The sequence below is a fragment of the Elephas maximus genome, chromosome 1 (genome assembly GCF_024166365.1).
Source record: "Elephas maximus indicus isolate mEleMax1 chromosome 1, mEleMax1 primary haplotype, whole genome shotgun sequence".
Classification (NCBI taxonomy): domain Eukaryota; kingdom Metazoa; phylum Chordata; class Mammalia; order Proboscidea; family Elephantidae; genus Elephas; species Elephas maximus.
Window position 1 is genome coordinate 177,515,134 of NC_064819.1, and position 16,729 is coordinate 177,531,862.

A 16,729-nucleotide genomic window follows, 5' to 3' on the forward strand; every position below is an offset into this window, starting at 1 on the left:
AACACAGGGACCCCAAATCCAAAGGACATGCATTGCTCCTGGCCCCTCTTTCTCGATGGTAATGAGGTCCCATTCTTCTCTGCTAGATTCTTCTTTTTATATCTCAAAAGAAATTGACTCAAGATACAGCCTAGTCTTGTAGATTTGAGTCCTGCCTAATTAACACAACTGCCTCTAATCCTGCTTTATTAACATCATAGAGGTTAGGATTTATAACACATAGGACAATCACATCAGATCACAAAATAGCAGACAACCACTCAATACTGGGAATCCTTTTTGGGAGACACGATTTAATCCATAGCAGCCTCCTTGCCTTGCCCAAGCTCTGATGCCTCACTCCAAGTTACCCTTCTGTGGAGATACCCTCTTTACCCTGCCTGGACTCTAACAGTCCACGCTAGGCTATTCCTTTGCAAGAATGCTCCCGTCACCCCATGTGGGGTCTGAAACCTCATGTTGAGATGTCCCTCCATTCTCAGACTGCTCAGACTCCAACACCCTGCACCAAGCCATCCTTCCATAAGGATACTCCTCTCACCCCACTTGGTTCTGACACTCTGTGCCAAGCCAACCCTCTGCAGGGATGACCTTCCCATCTTGTGTGGCCCCCAACACCCTGCACCAGGCCTCCCTCCCACATGGATGCCCTCCTCTCCCTACTTTTATGATATTATAATCTTTTAAAGATTTGTATTGCCTATGTATATAATATCAATTTTTCCTAAAACTAGAGGAGTCCGTAGATATGTTATTGATGGTCCATCAATAATAATTGTGTTTTCATTTCAACAACAATCTAAAAAAAAATTATATAATAAAATGTAAGCTTATCTGGCTCATTTGAGTTGATAATTTTATAACCACATACTTTTAGTGTCAGTGCTTTGTGTTTAAATTGAATTGGTACAGTATGATCACTTAATGTGACAATATTTAACTTGTAATGCATTGGTAGTTTTTAGGTTGGCATGTCTTGGCATCAAAATAACAAAAACCATCTTGCTCTCTGTTAGATAAGACTTATATTGAATTTTCTTACCAGTTATAAACTGCTGTTTTTCAGTGATAAAATGCAATTGGGTTTAGTCTCTTAATTTATGTAATAAAATGATTTTGATTTTCCATCACAAAAATGACCGTACTACTTTAATTGTCTCAGGCTAATGAGAAAAGAACAGGGCCAACTTAATACACAAATGATGCATTCATGCAAAATGAAGGCCAAATGAATCATGGGTGCCCAGTGTAAATGGAGTTTTATAATAATTCAAATAGAGAAAATTGCGTTATTACAGAGCACGTGGTAGTATACACTGAACTCAAAAGAAGCCAGGCAAAGCAGTCACTTTATTCAGGTTGTGTTCAGATGCACTGGTTGGATTCTATGTTTATATGACATATCAACTTGCAGATATTCTCTGTGATGAACTTTGTATGAAAAGTTTTTTTAATCATTTATCAATATTATTTTAGTGTTTAAATTTTCAAAACAATTGGGCCAATGAAAATAATCAACTAATGGTTTCAAATGAGTAACCTTATGAGGCGAAAATTTATAATAGTGGTAATGACCGTGAGCAAAATAACTGTCCATCACGCTCAAAATCAAATATTTAAGTCAACAATTGAAACATAAAATGCATAGACACATCTCGGTACTATTTAATCTGACAATCGCTGTTTAATTTCAGCAAAATGTTACCACTTTTGCACTATATTAATGTTTTTTTAATTTGAATTTATTGGGTGGTTTTGTTTTTATTTTATCTGTATATTTGTTTTATTCTCACAGTTTTTAAGGAGCTATAAGCGTAAAGCGTAATATGTAATTATACATTTTTACATATTTAAAAGGCAACATAACGAAAATTATTTAAGTGAATATGGGAAGTTTTAAGAGAACTTTTTTCCTTTAAAAAAAAAGGCTTGAAAAACACTAGTATGCTAACTCTCAGGAGCCTGGTGGCACAGTGGTTAAGTGCTCAGCTACCAACAGAAACATTGGCGGTTTGAACCCACCAGCTGCTCCGAAGGAGAAAGATGTGGCAGTCTGCTTCCATAAAGATTTACAGCCTTGGAAACCCTACGGGGCAGTTCTACTCTTTCAGCTTAAATGCTTGCTCAACCAGCCCCACCCTCCTTTCCCATTCTGGCCAGATAATTCAGAGTGGGCTGTGCTGTAGATGACAGTGATACCTCATTTCTTACAAAAGCAGAGCCAGAGAAGAGCAGTTATCCCAACCTGAAATCTAATTTTTCTTTTTAGTAATAGGTACAATATGAACACAATACTGCCTTTCAAATTATTGTTCAAAATATTTTCAAATTCATTATCCTATTTTTGAGGCTCCATTGTGACTCTCCGAACTAAGTTTCCTTTAAAGTCAAAAACCGTTGCCAACGTTTGGTATGTCTTTAATAACAGCAGCCAGTGCTGCCGGCAGGTTTCCTCCTTAGCAAGATATTAGAGGAAAGAAGGCTGTCTCCACATGCCGTGATTGCTCCAGAAGTCTGCTCTGGCCTCTCCCAGGCCTTTTTAAGAAAACAAACTATGCTGATCAGCCCAATCTGAAAAACTAGATGGAAATTTTAAGCTTAAAAGATTCTATGTTGCCCTCTTCTAAGGCTTCGTCTTAAAAATAAAAGTTGTTTTTGAGGATTTACAGTTTGACTTTTTGGAAATAAGATAATATTCAGAAATCCCATAAATGATCATTAATTATGGGATAGAAAACAAGAAAGGGCAAGAAAGAAAGGAAAGAACTAATTGAGTATTTACTGCATGCCACACACTGTTCTAGAAACTTTACATCATTCACCTTCCCTTGTCCTGACAACCTCCCTGCGAATCAGTTCTGTTGTCCCCATTTTATGGCTGAGACTTTGGGAGGTAAAGTAACTTGTTTAAGATCACACGACTTGTAAGTAAGTGAACTGGAATTCAAACTCAGGTTTGCCTGATTACAAAACTCATGTGAGTGAGAAACATGTTAAATAACAGACTCAGCTTGGTCAGTGTTTTCTGCCACAGATTTGGTTTGGGGAACTTAGGTGATATTCATTCACAGGGAGAGTTTCTTTACCCATTCCAGCAAATTTTCACTTTCTGCTTTCTTGCTCGGTTAGTCATATATTTAGCTCACAGGCTCAACTTCAAACATTTCTCAGACCCCACTTAGCAGAGTGCAGAAATCCATTTGCTCTGTTCTGGCTGATCCCAGCACTAGCCATGTTTTTGCCTTCCAAATGTGAAGGTTGCAGTGAATAAAGCACCTTCCCACCTTCTCGCAGCGTCTGTCTGTTTTTTCTCGAGGCTTGGATCTAGGCTCCTTTCTATAGAAGCTGATATATGCCCTGTGGGCTGAGTTGTCATTTATTGATTTAATATGTACTTTTTGTGGGGCTTCGACATACTTTTCCCATTTCTTACTTTCTATATTCTAATCTCTGATCTCATTTACAGGGTGATTTATAGGGGTTTTGGATATTATAATCTAAAGGTCTTCTGTTTATTACGAAAAATCTCCAGTCACCTGCTTCTTTGAAGATCTGAACTTGAAACTGCCTAAGTGCAGTGAGCTCAGCCGTGGATTATAGTGAAGGTCAGGGAAAACGGACTAGCTGGCTCACTTTCTTAGCTTTTACCATACGCTGCCTTGGGTGGTTAATGATCTTTCACAGGTTTAAGTCATAGCTCCCCAGCTAGATTTTAAATAATTGGAGGGTAGGAGGTTCTATCTCACTGTCTCTATACCAAGCATAGTGCCTTGCACATGTTGTTGTTGTTAGGTGCCGTCAAGTTGGTTCCGACTCATAGCGACCCAGGCACAACAGAGCGAAACACTGCACGGTCCTGAGCCATCGTCACAACTGTTGTTATGCTTGAGCTCATTGTTGCAGCCACTGTGTCAATCCACCTCGTTGAGGGTCTTCCTCTTTTCCACTGACCCTGTACTCTGCCAAGCATGATGTCTTTCTCCAGGGACTGATCCCTCCTGACAACATGTCCAAAGTATGTAAGACGCAGTCTCGCCATCTTTGCTCCTAAGGATCATTCTTGCTGTACTTCTTCCAAAACAGATTTGTTCGTTCTTTTGGCAGTCCATGGTATATTCAATATTCTTCACCAACACCACAATTCAGAGGCATCAATTCTTCTTTGGTCTTCCTTATTCATTGTCCAGCTTTCACATGCACATGCACATGATGCAATTGAAAATACCATGGCTTTTTTTTGGGTCAGGCACACCTTAGTCTTCAAGGTGACATCTTTGCTCTTCAACACTTTAAAGAGGTCCTTTGCGGAAGATTTGCCCAGTGCAATGCGTCTTTTGATTTCTTGACTGCTGCTTCCATGGCTGTTGATTGTGGATCCAAGTAAAATGAAATCCTTGACAACTTCAATCTTTTCTCCGTTTATCGTGATGTTGCTCATTGGTCCAGCTGTGAGGATTTTTGTTTTCTTTATGTTGAGGTGTAATCCATACTGAAGGCTGCGGTCTTTGATCTTCATCAAGTCCTCTTCACTTTCAGCAAGCAAGGTTGTGTCATCTGCATAATGCAGGTTGTTAATGAGTCTTCCTCCAATCGTGATGCCCCGTTCTTCTTCATATAGTGCAGCTTCTGGGATAATTTGCTCAGCATATAGATTGAATAGGTATGGTGAAAGAATACAACCCTGATGCACACCTTTCCTGACTTTAAACCCATCAGAATCCCCTTGTTCTGTCTGAACAACTGCCTCTTGATCTATGTAAAGGTTCCTCATGAGCACAATTAAGTGTTCTGGAATTCCCATTCTTCTCAATGTTATCCATAATTTGTTATGATCCACACAGTCGAATGCCTTTGCATAGTCAATAAAACGCAGGTAAACATCCTGGTATTCTCTGCTTTCAGCCAGGATCCATCTGACATCAGCAATGATATCCCTGCTTCCACATCCTCTTCCGAAACCGGCCTGAATTTCTGGCAGTTCCCTGTCGATATACTGCCGTAGCCATTTTTGAATGAGCTTCAGCAAAATTTTGCTTGCGTGTGATATTAATGATATTGTTCTATGATTTCCACATTCAGTTGGATCACCTTTCTTGGGAATAGGCATAAATATGGATCTCTTCCAGTCAGTTGGCCAGGAAGCTGTCGTCCATATTTCTTGGCATAGACGAGTAAGCACGTCCAGCGCTGCATCTGTTTGTTGAAACATCTCAACTGATAGTCCATCTAAGACAGACTAGGAAGAAGGACCCAGCAGTCTACTTCTGAAAATCATTAGCCAGTGAAAAACTTACGAATAGCCTTGCACATAGTAGGCAGTTAATAAATTGTTGGAGATTGTTTGCTGATCTGTAAGCTGCTGTGGGTGCTGCTCAGCTCTCACCCTGTGACCTTCCTGGGATTAGCTTTTGAATGACAGTTTCATTAGAAATGGTAGCATGATAAAACCAGACCTCAGGTGCTCACACTGGGATGTCAGAGACTAAATGTGTTTTTTCAAATAATAGCACACTCAGCTGCTAACCAAAAGGTTGGAGGTTTGAGTCCACCTAAAAGTGCCTCAGAGGAAAGGCCTGGTGATCTGCTTCCAAAAAATCCACCACTGAAAACCCTATGGGGCACAGTTTTACTCTGACACACAGTGGTGACCACAACTTGAATTGACTCAATGGCAACGGTTTTCTGTTTTTTTCTTTTTTTTGAATACCCAAAGACCCAGTTCAGAATCTTAAATTTTAAAAACCTGAATGTGGAAAGGTCCTGCCCACCTCACTTTGGAACACGCCCCTTAAGCTCATGAAGTCACCTCATAGCATCTTCTATGGCACCCAGCTGGCAGCTTTAGTTAGGAATGCATTAAGTTAGCCACCTACTAGATACAATATGAAGTGCCCGAAATACTTCCCTCCCTGACTCTATCTTGGTGCCCAGAGGACCTAAATATTAGGCCTGTCCTTTACACTGAGGCCCTGACAAGGCCCGTGTAATGCAGGCTGAGCCGAGCCCCACCTCGGGTGGGAGGATGTCAGCAGGAATTGAATGAGTGAGTGGCTAACCATGAGGGAAACGTTGTGAGTTACATGTGCAATTGCCTTCTTAAACAGAGTAGGAAGAACACGACATAACTTTCTCCAGAAGATTAAGGACAGTATTTTTAACACCAGTCATTTGCTGTGAGAGTTGTGATGTTTTCAGGAGCTTTTGAGGTGTGTTTATTACTACAGCATGTGTATCTGGGTCACTGAAGCTGGACATTGTGATGTGGCTGTTTTGATCTGGCCTGGGTTAAATTTAGGTGTCAGACTGTTTTTACAAATATTACTTGGTAATTTTTAAAAAACTGAATGTCAATGGTTTGTTTTTCAGGCCGCCCATAACATTTCCATGACAAAACCATCCTGTCAAAATGTCAGCTGTCATTTCCATCAGCATGTCAGACCCTAGCCCCTTCCCACTGTGGTCCTCCTAAATTTTCAGCTTCTAACCTACTGAGGGCTGGGAAAACAGCTAACTGCACCCATTGGACATGAGTATAAAGTAAGAATAAGTATCATCGAGTGAGGATCCAATGGTTGTCCTGGAAATAAAAGCAGAGGAGGTTTAGTCCCTGAAATTTATGACACTGTTTTGCTTGGGAGAGTTAGTGTATTAAACCCTTTTTGCCACTGACACCATACCTTGAATTGGTCCTTCAGGTGGCCACTCTTTTCTTATTAGGGTCAATGGTAAGGTGATGTGTGAAGGGGTAATAGGAACATCATCTGAGAGGTGGGCCTCAATGAGAAGGCAGGGGTAGTGGGGCTGGGTGTCTTTTTAGGTACTTGAGAGAGAAAAGAAGGAACACAGATAGATGCAGGAGAGGGTTTTGGTGCTGCTGAATACAGACTGCTGGTTGGCAGCTTTGTGTTGAGCTGGCTGGCCGTGGCCTTACAAGCCCTCCTCAGTTCAGTTGTTTTGCCACAAGCCTTGTTTGGAAACTGCCTGTGTTCTAGGAGCTCATGAGTGATCATCTTGTTTTGAAAATCAATTTTAAGCTAGAATGGAAATTTTCTGTTAATCACAAGATGAGAACAATGAAAATACGACTATTCTACTTTATCCTTACTTTTGGCCTGTAATAATACAAAGTATACTTTTCTTTTTTAACTTAGGATGATTTTATAAAGTCTCTGCATTTTGTGTACTTTTGGGACACGAGAGTAGTCCACCCCGGAGCCCATTTGAGAGGGATCTTAAAGTTCAGGGAAACAGCAGCTCTCTGCAAGTTTCTGAGAACTGAACTCCGTAGATGACAGATTAGAAGACAGAATCTGTTAATCCCTGAACTCAAGGAACACTTGGCCCATATCCTAGATAACACAGGATGCTGAAAATTGGTCAGGTCCCAGCCTCACCTACACACACTTCTCCTCTCCTCAGAGGAATGCAGCCAGCGTGAGAGCCGGGCCTCCCCGTTCAGCCTCAGTGAATGCATGAACAAGCGACTTTCACAGAGGGCATCTGCTGGTAGGTAGCAAAGGCCAGACAGGTACCTGTGGCCCAGCTGCCACTCGATGAGGCTTGCTGCCAAGCCAAGTGCCAGCTTTTTCAAAAGCAGCCCTTTTGATAACACTGAGTACATTTCCCTCACTAGAGCCTTGGGCTGATTGAGCAACAGCCAGCTTCTCCCGGTAACAAAGAGGAGGGGAAGGTAATCCAAACACAGGTTTTATTATAAAAACCAGGGAGTGTGAGTAGTATATTTATTCTGTAAGATAACACACCTGCTCTGTGCCTGGGAGGCTCATTTCCATCAGTTGCCATGGCAAACTCGTTATACTTCAAGGCCATGTGGCTTTGTTTCCTTTGGAGATCTGGTCCTTGTCCTACCTTTTCTAACAGCTCTAACACAATGACATGGAAGCCTGCAACAGCATAATTGATTTCTCCTTCCCTCTATCAACAGTTCACATTTGTTCAGAGAGGACTGAGTCTGCCTTCTCCTTTGAACTCCATGCTAACCATGAAGGCTTGCTTCAGAAAGCCGTCCTCATTAACATTCCAGGTCCCCCTTCCCTGTCAGTGATAAACAAGCCCTGCATCAATGGCCTTCCTTCCAGTTTTACAAATGAGTGGCTCAGTTCCATGTTTTGCTGCCTATCCAGGTGCCCAGGCATACAATGCGGGGCTAAGAAGCACGCGGGAGGGACTAAAAATAGAACAGCAGTTTTGGACGCATACCAGAGCAGCTACTTCATCTCAACTTGCTTTGCACACTAAGCCTAATGGGATCCATCAGGCATGAGCCTCTCTCTCTCTCTCCAGTGCTCCCCCTCCCTCTCTCCCCAGCTGCCTTCTACCATCAGTGCCTTCCTGGTGAAGGGAGCAAAGGGAGGTCAGGCAAGGGGCAAGAAATGAGTGCCCTCGTGGTTATAGTTTACAAGTCCTGAGAGATTTGGGGGCTGCGTTTATTCCTTTCACATAACTAAGAGTTTCTAGAAAAGAGTGGGCAGGCCTAGAACATGGTCACCTTTGCCTAGGCACACTTTGTTCTAAGAATTTTGTTGTTTTGCAGAGGCTCGAGTATCACTTCCTAAACACTCGAACAAGTGTGACCTAGACCCATACTCATAAGCTCCTTGAGAAGCTAAGTAGATCACTAAACTACCCTTAGTGCTCCTCTTAACAGTCCCACCTACTTGGCTTGAGACTGAGAATTCGGGAGCAAATGCAGTCACAGATGGAGAGGCTGTGGCACACGCGGGTAAGTTGGTTGGCAGCACGACTGCCCAGAGTCTGCGATAGCCACCGACCTACCAGCAAGTATCCTGTAATTTTATCTGAAAGCTTTTCCCAATAGAAAATGGAACAAATCAGTGTGAAGTTAAGAATATGCTACCTCACCTGGGCGCGAGGCCTCCCAGAGTGCTCGATGTTTTGATTGACCTAGGCTTCTTTGTGTTGTTGATGTACCTCTCCATAAAGGGTTCCCTTCCTGCAGCCCTTCGCCCTCCCCCCCACCTCCCCCCCACCGTGGGAGTTAGCTTTTCACTATCTGAAATGACAGGCCTTGCAGATGTTCTACACAGCTGTGTATTATTCCAACAAGTGCCACTCTTGTTGAATCAGAAGTGTGAGGGAAAGATACTATCACAGTATTTAAAAGTGAAAACCAACTTCATCGTTGTTGTTTTGAAGATTGGCCAAATAAAACTAAAAGAATTTGTTCCAATAGCAGATTTTCTCTGCAAGCTTCAGGTGTCAACACACTTCAAATTGTGCCTTGGTTTAAAATAATAGCAGTATAAAATAAATAGGCCAGGCCACTTCAGGAAAAGTCACACTACATATAATGATAAAAAAAAAAAAAAAAATAGCAATAATTAATTCCCCAAAGAATTTCCCACAGAACAAGTTGCAACATGATCATTTACTTCTCCAGCCACCAGAGGACAGAGGTGCATCTTCCCTCAGGCTTCCCATGTTCCTAAGGCTCAGTTTACCTCAGGGAGATACTGGGTCATTTGTTGAACAAATCTACCATCAAAAACCAGAAAGCTTTCTAGCCTCACCAAATTCATGTCTACAGAACCAGGGCACCTGGGTTCTACCCCTAGGGTCAAGTTGGACAAGCCAATTCCTCTGGGCTCTGCTTTCCTTATTTATAAATCAAGGCTGTAGAGATATATGGCTTCTAGATCCCCTTCTGGACTGAAAATTCCATGACAGAAATAAATGATTTAAGAACTAAATTTATTTTGGTGCTTTCATTTTCCTTTTTGGTTTATTTGTTTGTTCTGTTTATTTGGCTGGTGGGCTCATACTGAGCTTTTTATCTTGCAAAATAGTACAAATTTCTTCTTTGTGGTATTTTTCCACACTCTAACCTTTCTCTTTTCATTTGCCACTAGGAGGTGGGCCTCACTGATTCTTCTTGGTTCATTAAGAAGAAACAGAAAGATCCTGTGTTTTGAGAGACTCGTTCTGGACCATTTCCCAATGGTCGTAGGACTTTGCAATCCATTTGGCAAAAGTGATGGTGACAATGGGGTGTTTGGCAAAGGAGATGAGGTGGTTGATGAAGTGGCTGGGGTTGAGAAAAATGCTCTTGGCAAAACATCATGAAATAAGATCTAGAATGTTCATAAGGGAGAGCTTGCATCCCTTGCTGAGCTGACTCTAAGAGCTGAATCTAAGGGTGATTTATTTAGTAGAAAAAGAAATAAACAAAAATATTTTTTTCTGAGCACTGAGCTGAGAAATAGCTAGTCTAATACTTTGATTGTAGCCATATACTGAGATGTCTTTGAAAAATACACAAGTTAAGCTAAATAAGCAAGTATTTTGAAATCAGTCACTAAAATTAAAAAGTATATTTTAAATCAGTAACTATTAGACAAGAACCTAACCTTGCATTCTGCACCTTCCCCCAGCCCCTCACCCCCATCAGTTTCAGACTGGATAAAGCCTTGAGTTGAGAGGTTATTTTTACTAAGTCAGCCTACCCCACTTCCACTCCAGAAATACCTATAGATGAATTTATGAGGACCAGGATAACGTCTAAATAAACCAAGCGTTAATCTTAGTGTCAGTGCTTTAAAATAGTTGTTAAAATTCCTTTATGTTCTTGGTATCACATTTCATAGAAACTAGGTTAGGAGCCAAACTTTCATCATTTGACCAGGTGGTTGTGTGTGCAGTTTTGTTTTGTTTTTCTACCGGTACCACGAGCTATAAAACTTCAATGTGTATTTGTGGAACAACAGGGACCTTCCCTCATCATTCACCTGGGGTAGGAAGAGTGAAAGCAATGAGCGTTTGAGGACTCAGGACAGGTCTCCGAAGGGAGGAGGTGATAACATCACATTTTTAAACCTTTGCAAACCAGAAACATTTTTGAGTCATAATTGCTGATGTCATTTTATTTACAAGTGTGTGTTGAATCCTTAATGATGGTATCATCTCAGATCTAAAAAATAATACAAAGAAAGAAAAAAGACTTGAAATTTGTGGTTAGGGTGTTTTCCAGGCATTTCAAGTTAACCAAACAAGAAAGTCAGTTCTACCAGGTCTCAGTACTACAGAGATAAAGGTACTTGTCATAGAGTCTCATAAATGACTACTTAAGGTGTGCTAGCTTGTCTCGTCTTTCCCTGTTCTTTAAAAACAAAGACATTCACCTCACCCAGTAGACATCTAGGCTATGAGGTAAATGAAACTAGTGTTCTTTATAATTATTAACAAAGTTTCTTATCTATAGCTCATAAGTATTTGCCTTTTGCCTATAGTGGCATATAGGGTTGAACTATCTCCCAGCGCAGTTGAGCCTTGTTTAAAAGATTAGTTAGGTGGACAGATAAGGGGAAGCAGTAGCTTTCAAAAAGTCTTCGTATTGGCCTACCATCTTGAGCTTTAATTAAAATTATCCCACTTTGCTCTATGGCTTGTGTATATTTTGTATACATATGTACCTATTTTATATATGGATGTGGGTATCAGATGAGCAAAATAGATATATATGTTTTCCAGAATTATTAATCTGAGGGAGTTATTGAAGATATATATTTTTTAAAGAATAAAATGTCCCTCTTAAGAACAGTGTAATTTTATCTCCTGGAGATATAATTATGAAAATGAGAAAGAATGACAGGAACAAAGGCCATTGGAAATCAGATGAGCAAGATAGATATATAAATATAGTTTCCAAAATTATTAATCAGAGGGAGTTGTTGAAGTTTTTTTTTTTTTTTTTAAGGAATAAAATGTCCCTGTTAAGAACAATGTAATTTTATCTCCTGGAGATATCATTGTGAAAATGAAAACTCAACAATCCTGAAAAAAGTATTTAGAATTTAGGTCCTACAACCTTAAACCTTTTAGGGTCGTTGGAGACACTTTTGTCTGTGTCATTTTATAAATGAGTACCTGAGTCACAAAATGGAAGGATTTGCTGAAGGTCACACAGCTAGTTAGTAGTAGAACCAGAACTAGAACACAGATCTCCCAAACCACAATTCTAGCCTGCATTATACACCCTCTGTCACTTCATGTGTACACACAGATGTTTTTACATGTACACTCGGACCCTAAGAACTATGATCATACTATTCAGAATCATGGTTGTGGGCTGTATGAAACTGTTTTGTTAAAGAGCTCTACTGTAAGAATAAAGTTTTTGAGATTATGTTAAAAGGGGTTGTTTAACTATCTGGCTTTAATCTTTTAATATATAGTAGTCTGTTACATTTATCTACTATTACCTGTAAGCAGCTTTGTTAATGTCTCTGGAAGTAACTGCCCATATCATTATAAATTAATATCTATCTCCTTTGAGATAACTGAAACACAGTCTTACAAAAAGTAAACATTTTATTTATACACAAATCGGTTTGGCCTGAGGACACGCAAGTATCTGGGTAGCTCATAAAAATAGCCTTAAGTGATAGGAGAGTGTTCGTGGTCCTTTACATTTATTGCAACATCATTTACATTATCTATTTCCTAAGCATGGCGAGGCCTGGAATGGACACTACAGACTGTTAGGAGGAATAAGTTGGATATCTGCTCCTGAAGTGGGTCTAAGAGGCAGGGAGTGCAAGGCAGCCACCACCTCCACTTCAAAGACAGGCTCTGTAGAAGTCTCAGGAGAAAGAGTACTTTGTACAACAGGTTTTCGCAGGTTGAAGTCCCCCTCACGGAGGGACTGAGAAACAAACAGCCATGACTGCTACCAACCAGCCTCAGCTAGAAGAACACTTGTCAGACCAGGGCCCCAGTGATCTGGGGATGGAAGTGTCACAAGGGTACCACCTGAAGGGTGGGCAGAGGCCCCCGAGGAGGAGCCACATACTCTTCTTCTCTCAGCAGCCGCAGCAGGATGTTTTTCTTATTCTTGGGCCAGCTGTAGATGTGAGTGTTCTGAAGCCAGGTGGGCACATGTTCCTACAGGAGGAAGAATGACAGGAGCAAAGGCCATTAGAGAAAAACCTGGATTCCAGATCCCAGGCGTGGTTCCCAAACATCTATGCCTTTCCCTTCATGGACATTTCCCAGCAAACTACCCTGGGAGTTGTGCTGTTTTGCTTTTGGAAAGGGCTCACATGTGAAATACTCTTGGCTTCAAGTGCAAGCTGTAGATCTCGTTATGGAAACCACATGTACACAGCATTTTCTGTCAGTCTCCCAGGCTACCTGCCCTTTGCATAACAACGAGCTTTTCACCACCTTCAGATAAAAGGGGGACGACAGAGGTCACGCAGAGTGTTGTGAATTCCCCCTGTAACTTGGGAAGAAGTGTGCCAAGGCTATGGGCTTAATCAAATTCATTATCCTTTCACTCAAGCCTCAGGTCTGGCCCGCAGTAGAAGGAGCCCACCAGACCTCAGTTACCAGACAAAGGCAGAAGCTGTGAGCCTGAGCCCCTGGGTATGTAGTTTCAGACTGCCCTCATAGAGCTGACATTCTGGTGGGGAGAGACAGATAATGAGTAAGTAAAATGTATGGTGTGTTTGATGCATGCCGTGGAGAAAAATAAAGCAGGGAAGGGGACAGGGAGTGCTGGAGCAAGACTGAAACGTTAAAAAGTGTGCTCAGGAAAAGTCTCACTGAGAAAATGAGCAAAGGCCTAAAAAGAGTGCAGGGAATGAGCTTTGTGGATGTCCAGGTTCAGGCTGACAGAAGATGCAATGCAGAGGGCCTGTGGTGGGAGCGTAGCTGGTCTGTTCAAGGAGCAACAAAGCCAGTGTGGCTTGAGCTGGAGTGGGGGAGAAGGGAGTAAGAGAGATCTGGAAGTAGAGAGGACCACGTAGACCACTGTGAGGCCTTTGGTTTTTACTCTGATGAGATGGGACTCCTTGAGTGTAGGAGGATAAGATTAGAAGCTCCGTATAATCAGTAAACATTTTCTGAGCACGTGCTGTATGTTAGGCATTATGCTGGGTATTGAGGATCCCCAAATGAAAATGACACAGTTACTGCCTTCGGGAGTTCAAAGTCTAACAGTGGAGGCAAAATATAAAGCAATTATATTTTAGGCAGTGGTGTACAGGGGGCAGGCGGTGGGGGCAGTCTGCCCCAAGTGCAGACAATAGGGGACAGTCTGATGAGGATTTAAAAACAATAATAAAACCAACTAAAAGTTGATCTGCTTTTTATATCACCATGCTCCAGTAATCCTAAACAATTATTTCCATGCCTCAGCTCTCAACTTCATACCATTGACTCAAGGTATTGTAATTAAGAGCACTCAAGAGTAGGACAATTAAATAAATCAGCCTCAGGGAGAAGAGGTCAGGGGAGGCTAGAGAGATTGAGTAATACAAGGATAAGCAAGAGTTCACTAGGCAGACAAGCCAGCGAAGGGTCTTGCAAGCAGAGGTAATAAAGTGCAAAGGCACAGAGACACAAAAGAACATGGCCCATGTGAGGGCATGCAGAAATAATCCAGGATGACCAGAGCACAGAACATGTGTGCAGGGGGTGATAAGGCTGAAGAGGTGAACACAGTCCTCTTCTGAGAGGCCTCATATGTCATGCTAAGAAAGGTGAATGTGATCCAAAGTCAGTGGGAAACCCCCGCAAAACGCTTAAGCTGGAGAGAGGCAGATCAGATCTACATTTTAGATGTTCTTTGGTGATGGAGCAGACAGTGGCTAGTCCAGGGTCAAAGTGGAGGCAGGGTGACCAGTAAGGAGACTCTTGCAGTGTTCTAGGGGAAAGGGAGCCTGGGCAAGGGAGGGGCAGTGGGGATGGAAAGATGTACTGTTCTTTAGGTTGTATACTGTACCACCCTAGGTTTCCAGTCACATCAGCTGGATTCTGTAAGTCTGGACCTGGGCTCAGGGTGCTGTGGTCTGATTCTCAAGATGTTTACTCCACCGCTGCTTTCCCTCTGCCAAGCCTGGCACATGGCCTTAGATGGTTTTGTTTTCATTTCCCAAACCAGCTGGCAGGTCTTTCTGGTGCAAAGAACCCTCATGTGAACCACAGCAGAGTTCACTTTGGGAACTGGGTAGATTTAATTCCTGTTATTCTACAGCTTGGAGACCTGAACTATGTGCAACAAAACACTTCCGTGGAGCAGCCAGCATAAAATGTCTGCATCTTGACTGTTATGTACAAAAGATAAGAAGTATCAGATGAACAGTCTCTTTTTCTCTCATGAGTTAAAACACAAACTACTTCTTTGTGTGCAATGGCTGTTTGAACAATTAGGGCAGTGATGGTCCTATCAGATAATGCTTTAAAACCTTCCTGATTCATGGTCCTGAACGGAGTGGTACAACTTGTTGATCTTTGTAGCACTACTGTTATTTCTAAGCATTGATAAAGTGTTTGACAAGGTTTTCCACCTAAATTCTGAGATGGAAGGACAAACCAAAGACTCTTAGCTGTAAGGTTTTTTATTTGTTTACCTTCTTAGCATTTGGAAAGAGCACAGGGATGAATCTGAAATTCATGCTTCCTTGTTTTATGAACTCAATCTGCATCTAGAATCAAACAAATATGAAGTATTAATTTCAGTAATGAGGACAAGGAGTTAATGGTAACCATAATCATGCAAAATCTGCTGCAAAAGACCTCTTTAAAGTGTTGAAAAGCAAAGATGTCACTTTGAGGACTAAGGTGCATCTGATCCAAGCCATGGTATTTTCAATCATCTCATATGCATGCAAAAGCTGGAAAATGGATAAGGAAGACCAAAGAAGAATTGATGCATTTGAAGTCTGGTGTTGGCAAAGAATACTGAATATACCATGGACTGCCCGAAGAACAAACAGATCTATCTTGAAAGAGAACAGCCAGAATGCTCCTTAGAAATGAGGATGGTGAGACTTCATCTCACATAATTTGGACATATTACCAGGAGGGACCAGTCCCTGGAGAAGGACATCATGCCTGATAAAGGGTCAGCAAAAGAGAGGAAGACCCTTAATAAGATGGATTGACACAGTGGCTTCAGTGATTGGCTGAAGCATAACAACAATTGTGAGGATGGTGCAGGACTAGGCAGTGTTTCTTTCTGTTGTACATAGGGTCCCTCTGAGTTGGAACCGACTCGACAGCACCTAACAACAGCAACGTAATCACACAGTATTTTTATCCTGATTTCCTTATTTGGGTGTCAAACATTTATAATTTTAAGTCCTCCCCATTACACATTGAAGGCCTATTAAAAGTCACACTCAGTGTTGGACTTTGAGTTATAAGATTTAGGATATCTTCCCAAGTGTGCTGGAGCCAGCTCACGTTGGCTCACAAGAGCCGGTTATGCATGTCTCTTCCTAATTCTGTGTTTACTGACTTCACGTTGGTACCTTGAAATTGGCCATGATAAGAGTATAACAGTTTACAAAAACACCAGTGATACCATCCCTGTCCTCACAAAGTTAACAGTCTAGTGAGTAGGCAGAAAAATAAATTACCCACCATAATGTGCCATGAAAAGTATGAAGGAAATGCTGTGGCAGCCCAGAGTGAGGGCTGTCCTTTCTACATTGTGGGTGTGAAGGACAGTCACAAGGGAGGTGTCATTTGGGTACTAAAAGAAAAGAAGAATTTTGTCAGGCAGGGAAGGTGGGGGTGAGGTGAAGGACATTCTCAGCAGAGAAAATAGCATGAGCAAATATCTGGAGATGTGAACGTGTATAGCATAGTTGGTGACCGGCTAGTAATCCACTGTGGGTAGAGCCTAGAATAGGTTTGGGAGAGAGGCAAGAGATGAGGCTGAAAGGTCAGTCGTGAAGAACTG

General features: G+C 41.7%; 1 protein-coding gene and 1 long non-coding RNA gene across 7 annotated transcripts in view; one reads left to right on the forward strand and one right to left on the reverse strand.

Annotated features, from left to right (window-relative positions):
* Window positions 1–16,729, forward strand: part of LOC126084556 (uncharacterized) — a 136,601-nt gene that overhangs the window by 71,636 nt on the left and 48,236 nt on the right. The gene's annotated exons all lie outside the window — the stretch shown is intronic.
* Window positions 11,785–16,729, reverse strand: part of TRAF3IP2 (TRAF3 interacting protein 2) — a 53,223-nt gene continuing 48,278 nt past the window's right edge. For 2 of the 3 annotated variants that reach the window (XM_049899091.1, XM_049899073.1), the window contains 2 exons: window positions 15,393–15,467; window positions 11,786–12,921 (listed from right to left, as the gene is read on the reverse strand). In XM_049899091.1, the coding sequence (XP_049755048.1) occupies window positions 12,775–12,921; window positions 15,393–15,467 (222 nt within the window). In that variant the 3' untranslated portion in view covers window positions 11,786–12,774. Of the gene's footprint in view, window positions 12,922–15,392; window positions 15,468–16,729 lie in introns of all 3 variants that reach the window. The other variant, XM_049899081.1, reaches the window with a different exon arrangement.